Source organism: Prunus persica, chromosome G5 (assembly GCF_000346465.2).
Source record: "Prunus persica cultivar Lovell chromosome G5, Prunus_persica_NCBIv2, whole genome shotgun sequence".
NCBI lineage: Eukaryota > Viridiplantae > Streptophyta > Magnoliopsida > Rosales > Rosaceae > Prunus > Prunus persica.
Window position 1 is genome coordinate 12004931 of NC_034013.1, and position 21185 is coordinate 12026115.

The window sequence follows — 21185 nt, forward strand, 5'->3', positions numbered from 1 at the left end:
TAGTGGCCGCCGGCTTATATATATGAATATGCCATGACAAAACAAACCAAACAAACAACATCGTCCACGTTAACTAAGGAAACTATTGTATTACAAAACAATCATTGTCTCTATCGATTACAACCCCCAAGTATATTATATACAAAACAAATCACAACCATACCTAATTAAATTATGGCGAAAAGTGAGAAAGAAGCAAAAAATAAACCATCGAATTCTATGGCGATGGTAAAGAAGTTGAAGATGAAGACATTGAAGACGAAGGGGTTACAAGAGCTGAGCCCTCCGGTGACTTCCGGCAAACGGGGCACGTTGCATTCATTTTGAGCCACTCGTCTACACAACTAGCATGGAAGTAATGGTTGCACTCTGGTATAGTCCTCAGTTCTTCCTTGGGTTGGTACTCACCTAAACATATGGAGCAAGTGGTGTCGTTGGGCTTGGGCAACCTCCGACTCTCCCCTAGCAAAGTTTTCGGGTACGATTCGATAGTTGGACTGTCAAGGCCCACTACGACAATAGCGGGCTGCTGAGAAGCAGAGGTAGATAGGTCCATGTCAGGCTGGTTGCGGCGACCATAAGCATTTATTCTGCCGCAGACATAACTTGCTAGTCCAAGGATGCATAAGAACCCGGGTATTACCACGCCTATGATTATGCCGTACTTTGCACTTCTGGGAAGACCTGAAATTGCAATAGACAACGTTAGTATTTTGCAAAATTCTTTTGTCCTTTTTTTTTAATAATAAACTATAATGAACAATTGGTGCATGTACACATCACTAATGACGACGTATTGTAATATATTAAAAATAGAATGATTTTGGCCGCTACAAACAAAAAGCTTAATTTCTTTGAAGGGGAATTCTCAGAAGTTGGAAGCTGATGATCATGACATTAAATGTTTGAAGCTGTAAGTTGGTAAGCATGGAAACTTTCAGTAGTCAAGCTACGCGTTTGTTCATCCCTCATTTCTGGGTTGACAACTTGACTATGGATTGAGATAAAAGGTCCACAACGGTTCAAGGGTCAAACTAGGCTATATTAGGGTCATGCTAGGGAGACCAACTTTAGATACCAACTTGTGTACCAACTCTCTAATAGAGGTGGAGCCCACCAATACAATGGGTCCCACACTCTATTAGAGAGTTGGTACACAAGTTGGTATCTAAAGTTGGTCTCCCTAGCATTTTCCATAATTAAAAGGCCACACCATGCTACGTGGCATTACGTGTCACTGCCACATAGTGGCTTTGCTAATGATAGAAAGAGATGTCCTAACCACAAGTATGAACAATATTTGAGTGCACATCCAAGTTCAACTCATTTTAATCATAATATGGGTATACGGTGAGAATTCAAATGCACAAGTGAAGTGGACATGAAAGTTCAGTCTGACGTACCCAAGGAATATGCAACACGACCCCTCCCAGGAATTGACTTAGTCATTTTCTTTACCTGATTAGACATTGTTCTCTCTCGATCAAGGTTTATTCAACTCGTGTGAAAATATTGGGATAATTCTAATTCCTCGTTTCAGATTGATTCCAAATAGGCCCAAAAAAAAAAAAAAGTATCTTAAACTGTTTATCAAAACCAAATTTCCCAATAAAATTGTGGTAAGTGAGTGAAATCAAAACCAAACAGAAATAAGTGAGTGAAATTAAATTAATTTCAGAGCTGTTGTTAATTACTTTCAATCATGCACATAATTAATTATATATATCACGAGTAATTCAAAAAACCTACCTTTTCTTTTAGCCTTAGGATCAGAGCAGACAATCTGATTATCTCTGTTTAACCCACAATATCTCCCACTGGTTTCACAAACTCTACAATCAGGCGTTGACCAAGTCAACGCAACACCTTCTATGGCATCTCCAAATACAGCCAATTCATTCGCAGCTCTTGCCGGAACCCGAACACTCGAAATCACCTCGCACGAAAGTCCTGATGACGATGGTGACGACGACGGTGACGGAGCCGTAGACTGAAGCCAATTATCGTACTCTCCCGACCGCATAGCAAAGACCGTGTGATTCTCACCGCTGAGGCAGGAAATATTCCTGGCCGGGGCTGGAAACGACGTCGCCTGAGGCGAGCAGTTGAGGAACGTGTACATTTGGAAACTATGGATGCGGAACGGCCTCGTGTTGAGGAGCTTGTCGAAGCTGCCGTCTAGGAAGCGTTTGGGGAGGCACTGATCGGGGTCGTTGACAATAAGTGTTTGGAGATCGTATTCTATGGTTTGGACTACGAAGTTATTGCCACTAGAGTTTGAGAAAGAGAGTGTGGTTTGAAGGGTTTGGTTGTTGCACGAGAGGTCAAACCCTGCATACCCACAACGCCGGAGTTGGAGGCTCTGAAGCCGGAAAGGGAAGCGGACTGTCGGTCCGTTCGGGCAGCTTGAGGGAGGGCAGGAAGCCCGTGTTGGAATGATGAAGAAGAAGATCAACAAGAGTAAGAATGAGAAGAAGAGCTCGAAGGCAGCCATTTGATAGTGAAAACTAGAAATGAGCTGTTTGGTGAAGGGTTTAAGCTAGTTAGGCATATAGAGTGGTTCATAACCTCGACATATTTTATGATGAATTATTGTGAAAAGAAAAATGTAAATGGTTTGACATTATAGTTGGGCTGGAGGCCTCGTGACGGTGGAAACTGGGCGAAAGTCATCGCCTTCAGACTCTTGTTTTGTCTTGAATATTAAATTTGGGTGGCATGGCATAGTGGAAGAAGTCAGCGTTTGATACAAGAAGCAAATTGTTGGGTCTATGAAGGCTCATTGAATGTGGCTTCGAACTCACATCACATGGGGTGAGGTGAGGGAGTCTAATTGACAAGTTTACACAGTTTGTTTGCCAAGACCATCTGAATCTTCTAAATTTAATTCATTAAACATTATTTTTATTTTTATTAACCCATTTGACAAGACCAAGTCTACTTTTGCACAATTTCTAGAGAATATATATGACCTAGGCTGAAAATCAATTAAAGAGTCCACTGATTCCATGCATACTTTTCAGAGGACCCCAACAAATAATGCCAAAACTAAATTAATTTCAAATAATAATAATAATATCGATTATATATTTACATGAATGACTGATAATCGTTAATTACATAAACTTCAAACTATATCTTCATAATCATTTATATACTCTTACTCTTTGTTCCCTTTATAAAATATCTTGATTACTTTTTGTTCCCCTCACAGTCTTCTTTAATCCAATACCTAGCAAACAAAATAAATTATTGAAATTAAGTTTGAAACATGAAGCACCAGTACGTGGTAATAGTAATTTCCAGGCACCATTATACTGCATGTCAGCTTCTTAGAATAGTATGTTTGTTAAAGTTTATCTGATTCCGACCAAAAAGAAAATATGAATTCTGTAATTAATCAAGATTTCGATCAGTGCTTGGCCTAATTAATTTTATAATGCAGTGAGATAGACGTCAGTAATAAAGAAAAAGAAAAGAAAATATGGCACTGAAACACTACATAATAAAACTAAAAAATATTCATATACCATTGAAAAAAACACAATAATTTACGATAAATTGATATTTAATTATGTTTGGTTGGATAAAATTTTCACGTCACTAACTTATGTGTGAAACACGATATGAACTTCCAAGTCATACATCCACTACTAGAAAATTTTATTATAAGTCACACTCATAGATAACCTATGGCCTATATTCATGTTTGTTATAAATAATTAATGTCGTGATCAAAGGGCGTTGGCCACCATAGATTGACCACTTGACACAAAATTGTGTTAGTTGTGGTTGTTGCCATTAACTTTTGGTACTAACATCACCTACTTTATTTACTTCAAATTTGACGCTTGAAGCCTTATATATCCAAAAATAGCCGCGAACTAATGACGAAGCACCATAGAAGCCGATCGATGATGTTGTGGCGGTTGACGGTGGGGCATCTCACGGATACGATATAACAATGATGAAGGCTATGATCAGCGGTTTAGGCATATTGATTAAAGTGAGGATCGTTTGAGTTGCAAGAGGAAAAGATGATGTGGCAGGATTGAATTTTTAAGTAATTAAATTATATGATGTGGAATATGACTTGGAAAGACATGTCATGCTGGATCATGGTGTATATAAGTTGGTGTCCATCAAATTATTGTATAAAAAATGTATCGATAATATTTATTCTGTGATACTTAAGCAAGATTTAGAAATTCAAAAGTCACTTTTAGCTCAAATCCGTATGAATAACATGACAAAATGCATTCCTAATAGTAGTATAATAATGCCTCTGAGGCATTGCAGCATTACAAGCAGCAGCACCTAAACAAAGTGCAGCAGAAGATACCCACAAGGACAGCAACAAGGACTACAACCGCAACAATCGCATGTGAGATCAAAGTTGCGATCATAGCCACAACTAGAATCTTGGTGTCCGTTTAGTCGAAACGAGAATCAAATAACCTGCAAATTGGCGCCGCAACTTATTATGTCCTCACAGATTTTGAATATCAACACTTGTTGCTATGTGTGGAAGAAAGCTAAACAAGAAAATTGTTATAATACACAGCTCTAATATCATAGCCATGTTTGATGTGCTAATTGAGAGAGAGAGAGAGAGAGAGAGAGAGAGAGTGAGGTTATGTTTGTACCATATTTTGTAAATGGACTAAAAAATGATCTATCTCTCAAAAGAATATATTTTGAAGCCCTGGCCCAATATATTTTTCTTTTCTTTAAAAGACAAAAGAAATCCTCATACTTAGTGGGCCGTCAATAAGCAAGGAAAATTAATAGAAGCCCACAAAGTCAGAAAGCTCAGGCCTTTGAGTCGCACTAAAATTAAAAAAATCGGTAACTATTGCACATTGACCCACGTGAGGGTCTGAAGAAGATTGTCACAATTAATGACGACTTGACCTTCTTCTCGCCTAACAAGAAAGCAAACTAGACAAAAGCCACCAAAACCAGAGGGAGCCAAATTGCCAATTAGATTTCCAGGTACAAAGGACTCAGGTCAGGAGAATATCGCAAGGGACCAGCGGTTTTTTCATAAGCATCTCATCATCTGACCTATGAACCGGTACAAATCAACAGCTGACTTTAGATAGCAGCCAAATATCATCTTTCAGCTTTCATCATTGAAGTTTTGCCTATAAATAAAGAGCCTCCGCCACAGAAGAAAAGGACTCTCTCTCCAAGTTAGATGCAATGTCTCGAAAACACTTGAAAAAACTCAAGATCTTTTCAAACCAACCTGCTTAATTTCCAAATAACCAGTTGACAACTCATGGTTCATCTTTTATTGCTTTGTCATCTTCATTGTATGATTTTCTTTTAAATGATCAGTTTGTATTCATGTATCCATCTAACTGGATAGAGAAATCTCCAATTTTTCCTTGCATTATCATTTATATTTCAAATTAATTAAATGGATAAATTCATAACTCTCATCTTCCTTTTGTTGTCAAGTTAAAATCAAATAAAGAGATTTTGGAATATACCTTTACTGTTTCATTAGACATTTGTTGTTTAATCGCTTTTACATATTTAAATGTTTCAGTAGATTAATTTAATTTCCCGCCCTCGCACTATTTAAATTTATCATTCAAATCCAAAATAAAGGTCTAGGCCCGAATAGGGCTATATTAATCCAAAAATAGAAGGTTGATTTGGGCCCAAGTTACCTTGTTGGGCCCGAAATTGACTGGAATATTGACCCTATCTAAGGGTCAATTGAATTTGAACTAGGTTTATAAACCCAAATAGGATGTCATTAACCACGATCTTGGTTTCCTCCTTGTTTGATTAGATATTGCTCGTATTTGTCAAACTAACATACACAAATGAAAGAATATTGAAGTCCTCTTAGTAATGCATAAAAAAGAACTTATCCAGGCCAGTACCCCCCCTTAGAGAACAATGGCTTGAGCAGAGGTCCAGAACACTTGCAAACACAATAAATCAACACACCAGACCACTCACACCAGGTCTATTGAGCTGGTCCCATATCCAATAGTGACATGCCTACGCGACTCCTGAATTAGGACGGAAGGAGCAAACCGACAGGGCCCAGCCCAAGCTCGCCCGCTATTGTCAACGTGATTCAACTTTCAATTTTGTTCGGAAGTTGAGAGAATCCTCTCCGCAGGCCAAGAAGATCCAAACGAGGCATTGGTGTTGATTCAATGACCTCCTCGCTCCGTAGAGCAAATCCAACAAGAGGCGTTTGTGGGAAAAAGGACCAACAAGTTAATAAGTATCTATCATTATGTACTTCTACTGGAATTGACCTAGAGGATCAAATTTCTCGAATTAATTACGTAATCATATTTTAATGCCACATGATGTAATAAGTGGTGTGTAGTATACCAAAAAATAATTTTTAAAGTCCAATATAAGGGAATCTAGTAGTGATAGTTGTAAAATATACTGATTTAACTAATATGTGGGATATCAATTAAAGTTGATTATGCTAGGTAAATTTATCAAATATGATACTCCAATCTTATACAACAATGTGATGCTTATATACCAAATATGACTAAGAAAAAAAAAGAAAGAAGAAGACTAGATTGTGAATTTGTATTTCCAGCCAACCTACTTCCAAGCCTAACTTAGCCCAACCCATAAAACTTTTTTTTTTTTTTGAGAAAAACCCATAAAACAATTTTAAATAATTTTTAGTTTAACTGTAGTCGTTTTTGGTCCCTATAGTTTGCCATTTTTACCATTTTATTTTGGGACCGAAATGACCCTCTACAACTAACAGAAGTTATATTTTGACAGAAATTGGAATTTGTCCTTAAATTGCTTAAATTGAAAATTATAGAGACAAAATTAATCAAATTGAAACGACAAAGACCAAAATGATAAAAGTGACAAACTACAAGTACCAAAATGACTTTTTGCCTTTCACTTAACACATTTCTCATCTCACGTTGTCCTATCTCATATCACAATTTTGTCATTTCATCTAAAAAGTAAAAATTTAACAGTTAAAATATATTTTTAAAAATCAAGTAAATAAAAAGAAAATAAATTATACATGTGTATTATTGAAGGAAAATACTTTCTTTTTTTTTTGAAAAAAAAAGGCCATTATAGAAGCAAAGCAACTCCAAAAATATTCACATTTCGATTGGAGGGAACGGAATTTAGTAATTTGATCTGTGAACTCACCCCTCAATAGGGGCTCAATATGGCGGGAAAATGTCCTTATAGTCCTTACCACATATAAAATCCCTAGCCCTCTGCCTCTCCTCTCTCTTTCTTCGAACGCCTCTCTTCTGCTTCAATATCTCACCCACATCGTCATTCTCGTCTACCTCTGATTGCCCTAAGACACCTGCCCCAACAAATTGGTACTTTTTATCGAAAACTCACTTCCCCATTTTGTCTAGGGTTTACTGTTCTAGGTTGTATTCTTTCCTGACTTGCAATTGTTGATTAATTTCTTGACTGAAATTTTTGTTTTTCAAATTGGGTTTTGGGTACAGAGGTTTGCGCTGAAGCAAATTGATTGTCTTTGTGCAGATGGACAGTGCGTTTGAGGATGAGGCTGAACACACCGTTTCAATCCAAGAGTATCTCAAGGATGTTGAGGATCAGGAACTGGTTTGCCTCTTTTTATCATAATCAGTTACCAATTTGTCCAAAGTGTTTTACTTTTGTAAAGATGTCAGTGAAATTAAATGGGTTAAAATGTTGCATTTTACCATTTATAGTGTTTTGAAGACAATACTAGGTTTAATCTTGAACAGAGTTGTTATAATGAGCTAAGCAGGTTTTAAATGGATAAGCAATCCATTCTAGGTTCGATTGGCTTAAGGGTTATGTAACTTCTCTGCGATTGAGTTGTCCTTTCAAGATTGAAGATTTCGTGAATGTACATACTTGCTTGGTTGGACAGCTAACTTCATGCTTAACAGTATTTAAGATATTTCTTGTAACAGAAAAATTAGTAAATGTTGAAAGTGCGAATATGAAAAGAAAATAAATTTTGCAAGCGAGGATTAAGTTGCAAAGAATTACTACTTCTGGGGTTGTAAACAAGCCCAAATAAGGTCAAGTTAGTACTCTGAAAGCTTTTTGAGAGTTTGAGTTTGGCACAACTAGCCTGGACTGGCTCACAAGTCCTGATTAAGTTAACAAAGGTCATGATTGGTCCTCTTGCACACAGAAGATTGAGCTCAGCTCATTCAAAATGTATTTAATTGTTCAACTGGACGAAGGGTTGGTGACCAAATATTTGATTTTTTGAGGGATGGCAGAAGATCCGAGGAAGGATTAAATCAAATAGTGATGGATTGTGAAAATGAAACATAGATTAGTAGTTTGTCTTTGGGGAACTCTATTCTAATTCCAGAATTCCCAGTTCTTCTACTTTTTCAGACTGATTAATTTGATGTTTAGTCTTGTCCCATTTAACTAATCAGCTTTAAAACAATGTCTTGTTTATACATTTGTTTAATCAATGAACCAAGCCAAATCTTTTGAGGAGCAGGAGCAATTATCTTCTGGGACTGCTTGATCCGCCTTCATAATCTTAAATTTGAAAAGAGTAATACAGACTTCAAATAAAACGTTACTATTGCTTTCTAGTTATTTCCTACTTTTTGGTGTTTGATCATTCATAGGAAGCTGATTTGGTTTTGGGAGGCGATGAAGGCAAGGAGTGTACCTATAATAATGGTTATATGAAGAGGCAAGCAATTTTCTCATGCTTGACTTGCACCCCAGACGGGAATGCTGGGGTTTGCACAGCTTGCAGCTTGTCTTGCCATGATGGCCACGAGGTATTTTGATATTCTTACCAATGTTAAATATTTATGTTAAGTTAATAAAATAAGGCTTTGCAATTTTTGTTTTCATTTCTTATATCACCTCTTCAGTGGTCTATGTTCTTTTGGGTTCTGGTATTCCTGGTGTGTTATTTCTACTGCTTTAAATGTTTTCTACTATTTCAAGTTTGTTACATCTTGATGTATTAGTGCCTAAATCTAATGATGGCCTTTCTTATTACTTGGAGAAGATTGTAGAACTATGGACCAAGAGAAATTTTAGATGTGATTGTGGAAATTCAAAATTTGGAGAATTCTTCTGCAAGCTTTTTCCAAAGAAAGATGTGGAAAATGTTGAGAATTCGTACAACCATAATTTCAAGGGTTCATACTGCACCTGCGGTCGCCCCTATCCTGATCCAGATGTTGAAGACCAAGTAGAGATGATACAGTGCTGTGTGTGTGAGGACTGGTTCCATGAGGAACATATCGGCCTTGACTCTTCTGATGAGGTTGGTAGCTTGAGCTATTTACATATTTGACATGTTTTATACTGCTTTTGTTTCATTTTGTAGGCGATATATCTAGATCATGTTTTCTCCGACTATTAGGCAAGGCATGTTTCCTATCCAAGTGGTGTAATTAATACAATGGTACTGGGTTTTGGGTCATGCTGTCAGTTTGAACGGCCAGTATTTATGATGAGTCTTACAATTTCTCACCTTTTGTGCTGATTAATCATCAACAGTAAAGCAAATCAAATATTTTGGGGCCCATTGTATACTGCTGCTGCTTGTATTTTAGCTATGATATCAGTTCAGGGGGTATACTCTGATACTGTTCCTTATCAGTTGGTAATGGCTTTCCATCAGTTTGGAGGAAAGTTAATCAACGTAATGATAATTTTAATATAGCTGTACTAGATTGCTAAATCCTCACTTTGAAGTACTTTAGCCACTCTAAATCTTGAAGGTAGTCTTCCTGCTTTTGTACTAAGGATTTTAGACCTTTTGTGAAAATTTGAAATTTAGTATGAAGACTTATCTTACTATTTTTATAGGGTTAGAGTTTTACATTTACTTGTAAAAAAGAAATTATCTTTGATCTCTCTCAATTGCGACGATCACATCTAAACTTTTCCAATTTTTAATGGTTGATGTTCTATCCAAGAACCCTGCTTACATTTACTTGTCCTTGATTGTACTACAGATTCCAAGAGACGAGGAAGGTGAACCTCTATATGAGGATTTTATATGTAAGGGATGCTCAGTAATTTGCTCTTTTTTAAGGCTATATAGTCAAAACATCTTGGCAGCAGGAAGCCAAAAAGATTCTTCCGTTAATACTGGCAAGGATAAAGAAGTTTTGGGAGATGTGACTTTAGCTTGTGGATCTGGAAAGCTGGAGAATGATATTTCTCATAGTTATAATAACATTTCTGAACCTGTGTCTGGTGAGGAGGGTTTGCTCCTTGGAGAAAATTCTGGGAAAAATATAGGTTCTGATCAATGCACGACAGATGCCAATTCACAAGTTACTTGTGTTCTTGGAGTTAATCTGGTGGATGCTTCCCCTGTTTTAGAGTGTAAGCCATTGTTTCTATCAAAAAATTGGAGGGATGCACTCTGCAGGTGTGAAAAGTGCAGTGAATTTTATGAACAGAAGCATATCAGGTTTTTGCTTGACAAGGAAGACACAATTATGGAGTATGAGAAAATGGCAAAGCAGAAGAGAGAAGAAAAATTGCAGCAACAGGAGGGGGCTGAGTTGACTATGCTCGATAAACTTGGCCATGTAGAGAAAATAGAGATTCTGAATGGCATTGCGGACATGAAAGATGAGCTTCGTTCTTTCCTGGTATGTCCTTGATGATTATAAACTTTAATATTTTTCTGTGCAGTGCTTATATAATCTTAAATCATGTAAGAGACCATTTTAGAGTATGCGCTTTTATAAATATGCGATTTTAAGTTGTGCTCAAATGTAAGCTGCACAATTTTGCAGGAATCATTTGATCCATCAAAGGCAATCACGTCTGATGATGTCCACCAGGTTTTTGAGAATCTAGCAAAGAAGCGCAGGCGTGTAGAGTAAGTTATTACTGCATCTTTGCTGTGTTAACGTTATTAACCTTCTATGTTTGCTTTTGGAGTTACTCCCGGTTTCAGTAACAGTATTAAAAGCCTTTGCACATCTAGGCTGTTCTAAGTTAGAATGTTCTACTAGTGTCAATGCTACTACCTTGCAGACTTACATATTAACCTTATGACAATAATTTGAGGTTCTTCTGTTCATTTGCTCAAGATGAAATGTTTATATAAGCGACTAGATCATACAATTCGGTATTATTGTGTTGCAATCTATGACGACAAGGTACACGCGTACATGCTGTCAAAACGTTATGATGACGTAAGAAAAAGGAACAGTTTGGATTATGAGATGACGTTGTGGAGCGGGTTCAAACGAGCGGTTAGCGTTTGAGCGCTCCTATACAAACAATAAACTCAAATCTGCTGTGAGACTAGATGTTGATTTGTTCCGTGGTCTTAATAATTTAAAGCTTATTTGGCACTTAAATATTGGGTGGGGCTGAGGAAATCTTGGGGCCGTGATTTTCTGATTCACAAATAAATATCCCCATATGAAATGCAGATTTGTCAACACTCTTTAACAGGAGGGGGCAAAAGTAGGTTTGGCCTTGGTTTTTAGCCCTCCCTTGGGGACGGAAAATGATTGTATTCATTTGTTTTACAGTTGATCGAGTCTATCCAAAATTAAAAAAAGTAGTCATTATCCTACCTAAACTTTGGAGACTCTCGAGTGAGAGGACTAATGTACCGCTGATTAGTGAGAGGACTAAGCAAGTATATATTTCATTGAAGATTTGTATAACTTATAGTTTTTCCGGTTGTTAAAAGTGATCTAATTATATTAAGCTATTATCATTAGTCGTATAAAAATTCAAACTCACCTTGTATTTTAAACAAGTCAAGATTTTCTCTACGTTTCTTCTGTGCATAGGGTTTTTTGTTTTCTTGGGGTGCCATGTATTTTCGTCATTGGTCGTCATGATGACTTCAACACACCCCCTATTTTTCTTGATTACCAATTATTCAAAACGTAAGTATTCCATCTATTTTTCTTAATAATATTAGAGTCGTGATTGTTAACAAAACAAAACATCAAAATTGTCAAAACTAAAATGGCATGTATCAAATTGTAAAGGACCAAGATTGTAATTTGGCCAACGTGTTAATGTTTTTCGTTTTGGGCTATTTAGATAATTGGGGTTTCAACATAATGCTATTGTAACACATGTTATATGCGGCGGCTCTCACAAGATAGTGAGACCGGCAGTCGCATAGAATAGCCTGACTTAAGATTTCTTTCCAAATTTGTGGCGGCTTTCAAAATAGACAGAGGTCTAATCATTTTAACAGAAAATCAACATTTTTACAGTTGTAAATAAGATTAGTCGATACTTTAAAATAAACCTTAATTACAGTCCTTAGTTTGCTTTACAAAAAAAAAAAAAAAAAAAAAAAAAAATTGGAAAAGGGCTCATCATATTCGTGTTCATACCTCTTTTAAAGAAGAAAAAGCTTGGGTCCTAAACTTTTGCAGACCTAAAGTAATAAAAGTGCTTATTAGGTTGGATTTTATTGTTTTTAATTACAAAGTGATCAATCATTGAAACAAAATAGAAAATTAGTCACTCTCTAAAGTGAGTGATCTCTAAAAAGAACCATATATCACCACAAAAGTATATGCTTGAATTCTGGAGGGCAGATGTTTTCAACCATAAGCCCCTTTCTCTTGACCCTATGTTTTCAATTCAATTGTAAAAACCAAATCTCTAAGTTTCATTGGTGTGCCTTTGCGAATTTCTTCTTCTGCTTTTGAACTTCAATCTCTTTCACCCAAAATTAATTAAATTTTTTTTTAAAAGTTGCATTCCACTTTGAAAATAAATATATGTAGTAGGTAAAATTCGTAGACATTTTCTACGTAAATTATGGCACATTCACATGCACACTTGGAAATATTGGTATAAAAATTAATTAATTATTATTTTATTTTTCTTTCCCTATTATTTTAGTAAAATGATAATAGAAAAAGAAAAAACTTGCTGAAATAGAGGGAAATTATGACTGCGTAGGCAAAATTATAGAAAAAATAGAAATGGTGTCGGTGTGAGACTGTCTAATTTTCCATGTATTTTCGTAAATTCAAATATTTTATATTTTTATGCATCCCATCCCAATTATCCGTGCTTACTGATGCTATAGAAGAAAACAAAAACCCTAGTAGACTATGGAAAAGACAGGACTTGTGGCTATATATCTATTAATTTTGGCACCTTGTATTATAATATCATGGTTGGCACTGGCAGAGGACGTTAGGTTGCAGACTTGCTGTATGCCCGTGACATGTCGGGGAATGGGGTCCATGAATTTTGGACATGAAACTTCTGTAGATTTAGCCTACAGATTCCACCAAATTATGTTCACATTGTCCACGAAAGGGGGAAAACTGTTGTTGCAATATTAGGAAGAAATTGATAAAGACGTGTACAGAAAACGGAAAATGAGAGTAGAGTAGAAGCAAAAAAAAATTTGTATATGTTGGGCTCTAAAAAAAGTGGATGCGAATCTGTTTTTATTTTTGCAAATCTTATACATCCGTTAAACATGTTTAAGCATTTCTCGTTATCAAATTTAGTGCCGCGACAAAGAAAGTTTCTTCTTCTGTTCTTGTTGTGTAGTTTGCATTTTCAAATATTTCAATCAATAATTTGGTGGCTGCAAGTACTTCCCGATTTGGCCAAACTGTGATAAAATGATTATTTGGGCCGTGCCTCCATTGTTTATATGAAGAATAGTAATTTCCATGAGCCGACATATGATTCTGCTCTTCCATTGCTCTTTAATAATTAACCTCTGTTGTAACCAAAAGAAAAATATTTAAAGAAATTAGCATTTAGATGCGAATTAGATCAGTTGATTAGAATAGAATGTCGGTTTTTAAAAAAAAAATGTTGACAATATAGTTGCGACTCTTGTGAGCGCTTAGCTATGCATTATGCAGCAACAGGGCCTTAAAATGTCACAAGCAGACATATCCATAGGCAGTGACATAAGAATTTCTCACTTTTAAATTTAGAAGAATCAAAACTCGTGAATGAAACAAGTCTACGTAATCTTTTTCTTTGTTTTTATTTATTTTATTTCTTCCATTTCACACCTATATAAATATATGCTGCTAGCTCCCTTCTCTCATCCATTACATGCTCTAACTAGCTATATATATCTATCAGCAGAAAAAAGCACTTTAACATTAACCTACTTCTCCATCAAAGCCTGATTTTTCTTGTGTCCAAAACTGGTTTTAATGGTTTTGATTTAAAACAACAAAAAGAGTTGTTCAAATCAAAACTTATCATTTTGGGGAAGGTGTGGTTCCTAATTATTTGGTAGCAGACACAACCCAAGACCATGGGAAATTGTGTGGAGACATGCACAGAGAGGCAGCAAGGAGAGGATCAAATGCAGCAGCAAAAGCATGAGCAAGAAGAAAGACAAAATGAAATTAGGTTTGTGAAAGAGAGCAATTTGAGCAAAGATGGCAACGTAAGGGTGAAGATTGTGTTGACCAAGGAAGAGCTAGAGTGGTTGATGCTTCAGCTGAAAGATAGAGGAGGGAAGAGCTTGGAAGATGTTTTGGAGGAGATCCAGAGAAGCAGAGCCAAAGTTGAGGAAGGGTGGAAGCCTTCTTTGGAGAGTATCATGGAGTGCCCTGAAGTAAATGAGATGGATAGATGAGTCTCAAAATCCAAACTCTTTTTGTTTTTCTTTGTTTGCAGAGTTTAATTTGATGTGGGTGATGACCCAATTTTGTAATTAAAATTTTCTAAAATGGTGAGCTCAGATGTGGTTTGATATGTAAAACAACTTTCTCTTGCTCTGATCTTGGTCTTCTTCCATATTTTCAATTGGGAATTTGGGATTGTTTATTTTAGTACAAGTGATTGGTTGAGGAGGGGAGTTTACACACAAATATTAATTGGATACCTGAGGTTTCGAACCTCTACCCACATGAGTACAAATGAAAAAGCACAACCAACAAAGCTATACCAGGGAATTTGAGACTGTATATGCATGTATATGGCATTTGTCCATGCAAGTAGATAACATGTCCGTACAAATTCAAGTTGAAAAGTGGCTTTTAAATTCTCTTCATATCTTTATGGTCCAAGTTGAAGTTGGCAAGTCCAAGTCGGTTTGCCAGGAAACATACTTTTTTTTTGGGGGGGGGGGGGGGGGGGTTGGGGGTTCCTTTTCTGAAGATTATTTGTGTTTTTAGCTAGCATTTTCCAAAGTTTTCTTATACATACTCGTTAAATTTAAATCCAGAGAGTTTGATTCAATAAAATCTCTTATATTTTCCCATGTTTATATTCTGTTCAGAGCCAGTGAAATTCAGAAATCTGTGAAGTATTTGCTACCTTTCAATCATCCGGCACTAGTGGAAGTTGATGTTGAAAAAAGAAAAGAAAAAAGTAAAAAGGTGTATATATTTAGATACTCCATCAAACCATAAATCAAATCAAACTTAGTGTATATATATATATATACACTTGGGGTCCCCATAGTTGAAGTGAGCACCTAACTGCATGTGGGGATTGAATTATTTATGGATGGTTAGTCTAAGAACCAGCTTATGACTAATGAAACATGGTGTGTCTCACAAGTGTTTTAACTACCATTTTGCCACATGCATTTACTCCAAACAGAGACTTGCAGCCCATTTCAACCCACAAATTTCTAACATGTTGACATACAGATTGCAGAACACCATGGAAAATTGTGGCCTTCATTCATGCTTGAGCTCTTGCCAAACTGAATTTAATAGCCAGAAGAAAATCAAGTAACCAATAATATTATCTAGGCATTGAATTTCATTCATAGTAATCTCTCACAGCAGAAACATTAGCATGGCTTTAATTTGAGTGACAGTGGCACCCTACAAGTCGAAGTTAAGGCAACCCAAACCAGACAGATTCTTGTTTTTCTTGTTTTTTTTTTTTTTTCTTTTTTTAGGTAAAATAGGAGTCAAAGCCCAAACCAAAAAGACTACACAGAAAGAAATTTAGGCCTCAAGAGACCATTCTTATCCTCATCTAAAATAGGCTGCAACTGGTCAGGAGGAGAAGAGAGCTCATGATAACCCAAATCCTTATGATGACCCATCTTAGCTAGAGAATCAGCAGCAAAATTGGTCTCCCTATAGACATGAAGAATGCTGCAATTCCACTGGTTTTTCAAAAGCTCTCTGCACTTGGTAAGCAAACCAGACATAGGATAAGAGTCCACCCAATCTCCATTGACCATATCAAAACCGAGGGCAGAATCAGAATTAACAGTTATCTGACACAAACCCAGCTGCCAAGCAAGTTTAAGACCATAAAATAAGGCCCAAGCTTCAGCCACAAAGACTTCACCATGACCAAGACTCTTCTTGTTTTTCTTTTCACCTAAGGCCCATACACCTAAAAGAAATCATAGGCCAGATATCTCATGATGTTTTGCAAATCCAAACCATCATTGGGTAAGTTGGGATCCAATTACTGGCAAAGCCCTATTCAAAAACGGGGGGTGAGATTTCAATTGCAGAATTACATAATACATGCAAATTGGTGAAGCTCATCATCCTTAGCTCAAGTGACATGAAAGGGGTTTACCGCGTGTGGCGGTAGAGACCAATTGGATGTGCGGAGGTTAACGTGCAAGACCATCTATAACAGAAGAAAAAAAAATCTTAAGGACCACAAGTGACAGTTTCGTGTATCACAGAGACGTTTTGCCATAAAAAACTCATAAAAAGAAAGAAAACCGAACACCATTTCTAAACAGTTTTGAGAGTCGAAATTACAGTTTAAGCCTGGAACTAGGCCTATATATATCTGAGGACAAACCTATGTAAACTATATATTAAACGATAGAAAAGGACATCTTCGCCTAAAGTACCAATTAAATAAAATGGGGACCTTGATACTGTAATTGAGTAAATTATAAGTTTCATTAGATCCAACGAAAACTGCAGCATATCAGAACATAATCATCAAGTGAAATTTCACATGCTAATTTGCTAGTACTACATACTGAATCTGAAGGCCCAAAAAAATTAACCAATACCCCCAATTATGTAAAAATATTTGAACTAACTGTCAGTATTCTTCAGGGATGGTCTTCAGAACTGCTGGAACAGCACCACAGCAAGTGGCTGGTGACGGGTCAATACGAACACGACTCGTTGGAATCTGCGCAAGCGCACAAGTTACATCCTTGAATTCGAGAACTCCTCCATCTTTGCACTTGGAAAGCATTTGTGCCGCTTCTTGCTTCGTCATCTTAATCTTTACTCTGATCACTTCTCCTTTCTCCTCAGCTGCACTGCCATAGCTTGATCTCCCCCCACAAAGTTTCCCATCTTCCAATTCCCTCTTGATCAGTGACTCTGAACTTTCAAAGCAAGTACTGCCATTCATCTTTTGCTTCTTTGAAAATGGCTTCTTACTTAACTCATCTCTGTATATAAAATTTTTTACGTCGGGTTTCTCAAGTTCTAGCATGGCATCTACTGTTTTGATCCTACTGAAAAAAGAAAGGAAAGAGCTCAACATTTTTATGAGAGAGAGAGAGAGAGAGAGAGATAGATAGATAGATAGATGATGCATAATGAAGTTGAGGATATGTGTATATATAGCAATTAATTGATCATATAGATGAGACAGAGATAGCATGGAGTGTAAGATGGGGTAAATTTCTGCAAGTGCATCATGATTCATGAGGAGTGCACAAAGTCTCTCTACCAGTCATGCTCAAGTGGTAGACTGTCACAAGACTAAGGGGACCCCGAAGTACAAGCAAAAATCATGTTGCAGTAGAAACAGATAAATACCATTTTGGAATTGGTCAATGCTCATTTTTTTTCTTTTTATTTTTCTTTTTTAAGAAGGAATTGGTCAATGCTCTTTTTTTTTAATGAAGGAATTGGTCAATTCTCTTTATGTCTCTTTCTGCTCGACTTCGAATTTTCCTCCTTGTAGATAAATTTGAATAATTTAGAATATCACTTTATCAAAATCAAAATAAAAATTATAAGTTCAATACACTAAATTCTTAAAATCTTAACTTAAGTATAAAATTATGAGAGATTCACTATTATACTCAAAACCTCATAAAAAAAAGCCCAAAATACTCAATAGGACATCAAAGTAATTTAATAATCAAAATAAAATTCAATATGGCCAACTGTCATTTTTTGAGTTTTTTTTTAGTTTGTTTATAGAAATTAAATGGTGTAGAGTTTATCCATAGTATTCGTACTAAGAAAAAATATATGACTAAATATCTCTAAAAACAATATCCCAAGACGGGAGGGGTGCCCTCAAACTTGTTTGCCTTGTTTTCATTCCTAACAGCTTATGTTTTTTGGGGCTCTAAAACATGTTGCCACAATTAGTTGGAGAATAAAATTTGTAGTTAGTGCAGAGTAAGTTCTGATATTTTAGTCAGGTTTTATGTGTTGAAAACAAAAGCAATCTAGCTTATAGGATAAAAAGATGCATTATTTGGGCGATGTTAGGCTTAATGAATTCTTTAAATAGTGTCATGTTTTTTTAGGTGAAACGATGATAAATAGTGTCATGTTTTAATTCAAAAGACAATATACAATTTGTAATAGACCACCTATTTAGATTATGCTTATTTCCGTTTTTCATAATTTGTATCGAGCCATGCAACCCAATAAAACTAATCGAACTTGGAAATTCAATTTCGTGTGATAGAACGTTTTTAACCATGACCGAAGATGGAAATTTCAATTTTCAAAACCAAACTGTTAATATCAGTGGCGCTCATAAACTTTAATTAGTCAGCTGGAAGAAGTACATATGTGATTGAAATTGATCTTGGTGTCTTGTCTTCTGTGATTCTCAATACGCGCTTTGGATAGTCTTGCGAATTGTGCGGCAGACTTGACTAGTCAATGAATTTGATCGCAGCACCTAAACTTCCAACTATTGGCATCTTGAAAAACTACAAAAATTATAATGTCAATTAACTTGAACAAAGGGGAACGATGAGGTTCAACATCAACACAATTAAGTGGTTTGTTCTCACTCAAGCCACCTAGCTCATATTTCGGACTCTTGAATTATTCAAATTAACGATTTCTTCTCTTTTCATTTAAGAGTAGAAGAGTCTGAGAGTCAAATTATTGTCGTGAGTGAGAGAATAAGTTCTCTATAACTATAGTAGTTGAATCATCTAATAACACACAATTCTTAGTATTGATTTATGAATGATTAGAAATTTTGTTGGAATCTAATAAATTACAACGAAAAAAGTCACCAACACTAAGTGCCCATTTGGTATTGCTTATTTGGGGTGATAAGTGATTTTTTTAAAAATTTGGAAAACCCAACTCGTTTGGTAAATTATGAGAAAATCACTTATTATTAAAAATTGATGTGAGAGAAAGTTATAAGGGAAAACAATTAATAAAGTGTTTTTCATTTTCTAATTATGCAAGAATCAGTTTGGAAGAGGCGCTGGGTTTAATGATTATGCGGCAATCATTTTTTGATTATACGGGAATATGTACCAACAACACTTTTAACAAAAAGTTTACCAAATGTCAAACTGCTTTTTCTCACAACTGATTTATCTCACAACAAATCTGACAGCTATTATTTTCACAGCACAGCAATGCCAAACTAGCCTTAAATAATACTAATTAGACATAAGTTGCATGCAGGGACGAACCATAGGCATGGCTAACTTGGGCTACATCTTAGGTGGCTTTTTCTTTTCCCCAAGCAATAAAAAAATTATAGCCTAGCTAATTGAATAAGTTACTATCCTAAGGAATTCCTCGCAGTGCACGTGGAGAATATAATGGAAAAAAGGAAAGTTGCACATCTCTACCCATAGGGAAAAAAAATATATGCACAGCCAGTGGAAAAAAAGAAAGAAAAGTAGAAGAAATTGTTTATGTCCTCTTTTGACTAGGTGTATTATTATTTGTTGTTATCAATGAAATTACATTATATGTTCTCTATCTACTTAGTATGTTTATCTGTAAGTTAAATTTAGCCTAATCAAATTTGAAATCCTGAGTCCGTCTCTGGTTGTGTGGTCAAGCCAACGAGTTCAATTTTCCTGTGCCCAATTTCCCTGTGCTTTCCTGTTTCTTTCTTAATATTTCGCCACATGTCCCATACTTAATAGAGAGATCACAACTGTTAATTGGAATTGGAATTGAATAATAAAATAAATAGAGATTTTCTATTTAAACCCCACACTTCTCTTAGTTCACCCCATACTCTAAGTTTACCTCAACTTTTAATTGAATTTTCACAATTTCTAAGAAAACCCCACTATCTTCCCAAACTACCCTTAAATACACCCCAAGCTCAAAAAATAAGAAATAAAAGAAATTTTATATTTAAACCCCACAAGCTACCCTTAGAGGAGGAAGTACGTTCTTATTTGACAGACACTTGATTTGTTGACAATGTTAATTTATATATTGGTAAATTTTTTGTGCATAATATGTGATTGTTATTTGATTTCTTCCTGCGAATGCCATCTAGAATTTTTAAACATTGAAACACTATGTACTGAAGCTTTAGGCACTTACTTTGAGATGAGATAAAACGGGTACTTGAGGTTGCTACACATTGCAATAGGAGTAAGCCATCTAATCGGCCATCAATGGAGAATACATTGAAGCTTTTATTAGAGTGGAAAAGCAACAAGAAAAATAACCAACTATTGAAGCATGCTGGAATTCCAAAAGTGACAATAATATTACTATTCCCAACAGCTTTACTAAAACATCAGGTAAAAAAAAATAAACAAACAAAAGCAATCAACAGCCAAGCAATCAACAAAGGGAAGAGAATAAGATCATTACAGCCAAACAATCAACAAGTCTTTCCATTAGCTCCCACGCAGATTTCTAAGAGGCATGCTCGTCAATGTTTTACGTCTCTGGCAATACGATGTAAAGGAGTTCGTATTTTTCTAAAACTTAATATGAAGAGTGATGAATGTATATAGATGTACTAGGGTTAAGTATTAAGTTGGATGACATTTTTTTTCATTTTACACAATAATAAAACTTACAACTTAATGATTTAAGTATTAGGGTGAACTAAAAGAAGTATGAGGTTTAAATAGAAAATCTAAAACAAATATTGAAAAGGAAACTTTGTCCTCTTCCTCTGGCTTTCTAACCATCCAATGAGAAATACCCATCGATCAAAGTTCAAACCCCTCCCAATCCTTTCAGAAGTTGAAACAATAATAAAGCCCAAATTGGCACTCTTCCACCGTCTTG

At 35.8% G+C, this 21185-nt stretch overlaps 4 protein-coding genes across 6 annotated transcripts; 2 read left to right on the forward strand and 2 right to left on the reverse strand.

Moving 5' to 3' along the window:
* Positions 49–2833, reverse strand: LOC18776973 (RING-H2 finger protein ATL20). Its single transcript, XM_007211259.2, has 2 exons — positions 1750–2833; positions 49–684 (listed from the first exon to the last, which is right to left on the reverse strand). Exons 1-2 carry the CDS (start codon positions 2492–2494, stop codon positions 218–220), a joined length of 1212 nt encoding a protein of 403 aa, XP_007211321.2. The 5' UTR covers positions 2495–2833; the 3' UTR covers positions 49–217.
* Positions 7203–11125, forward strand: LOC18777278 (putative E3 ubiquitin-protein ligase UBR7). 3 transcript variants are annotated; one of them, XM_020564433.1, is made up of 6 exons: positions 7203–7412; positions 7531–7611; positions 8634–8792; positions 9029–9289; positions 9987–10634; positions 10782–11125. In XM_020564433.1, the coding sequence occupies exons 2-6, from the start codon at positions 7531–7533 to the stop codon at positions 10869–10871; spliced, it is 1239 nt and encodes a 412-aa protein (XP_020420022.1). In that variant the 5' UTR covers positions 7203–7412; the 3' UTR covers positions 10872–11125. The 3 variants fall into 3 exon arrangements, with proteins under 3 accessions (XP_020420022.1, XP_020420021.1, XP_007209195.1); XM_020564432.1 differs by having other exon boundaries at positions 7203–7358; positions 7494–7611; XM_007209133.2 differs by having other exon boundaries at positions 7203–7358.
* Positions 14047–14790, forward strand: LOC18776068. The gene has a single exon (XM_007209739.2). The coding sequence runs from the start codon at positions 14273–14275 to the stop codon at positions 14597–14599; it is 327 nt and encodes a 108-aa protein (XP_007209801.2). The 5' UTR covers positions 14047–14272; the 3' UTR covers positions 14600–14790.
* On the reverse strand, positions 17005–17460 carry LOC18776630. The gene has a single exon (XM_007210559.2). The coding sequence runs from the start codon at positions 17458–17460 to the stop codon at positions 17005–17007; it is 456 nt and encodes a 151-aa protein (XP_007210621.2).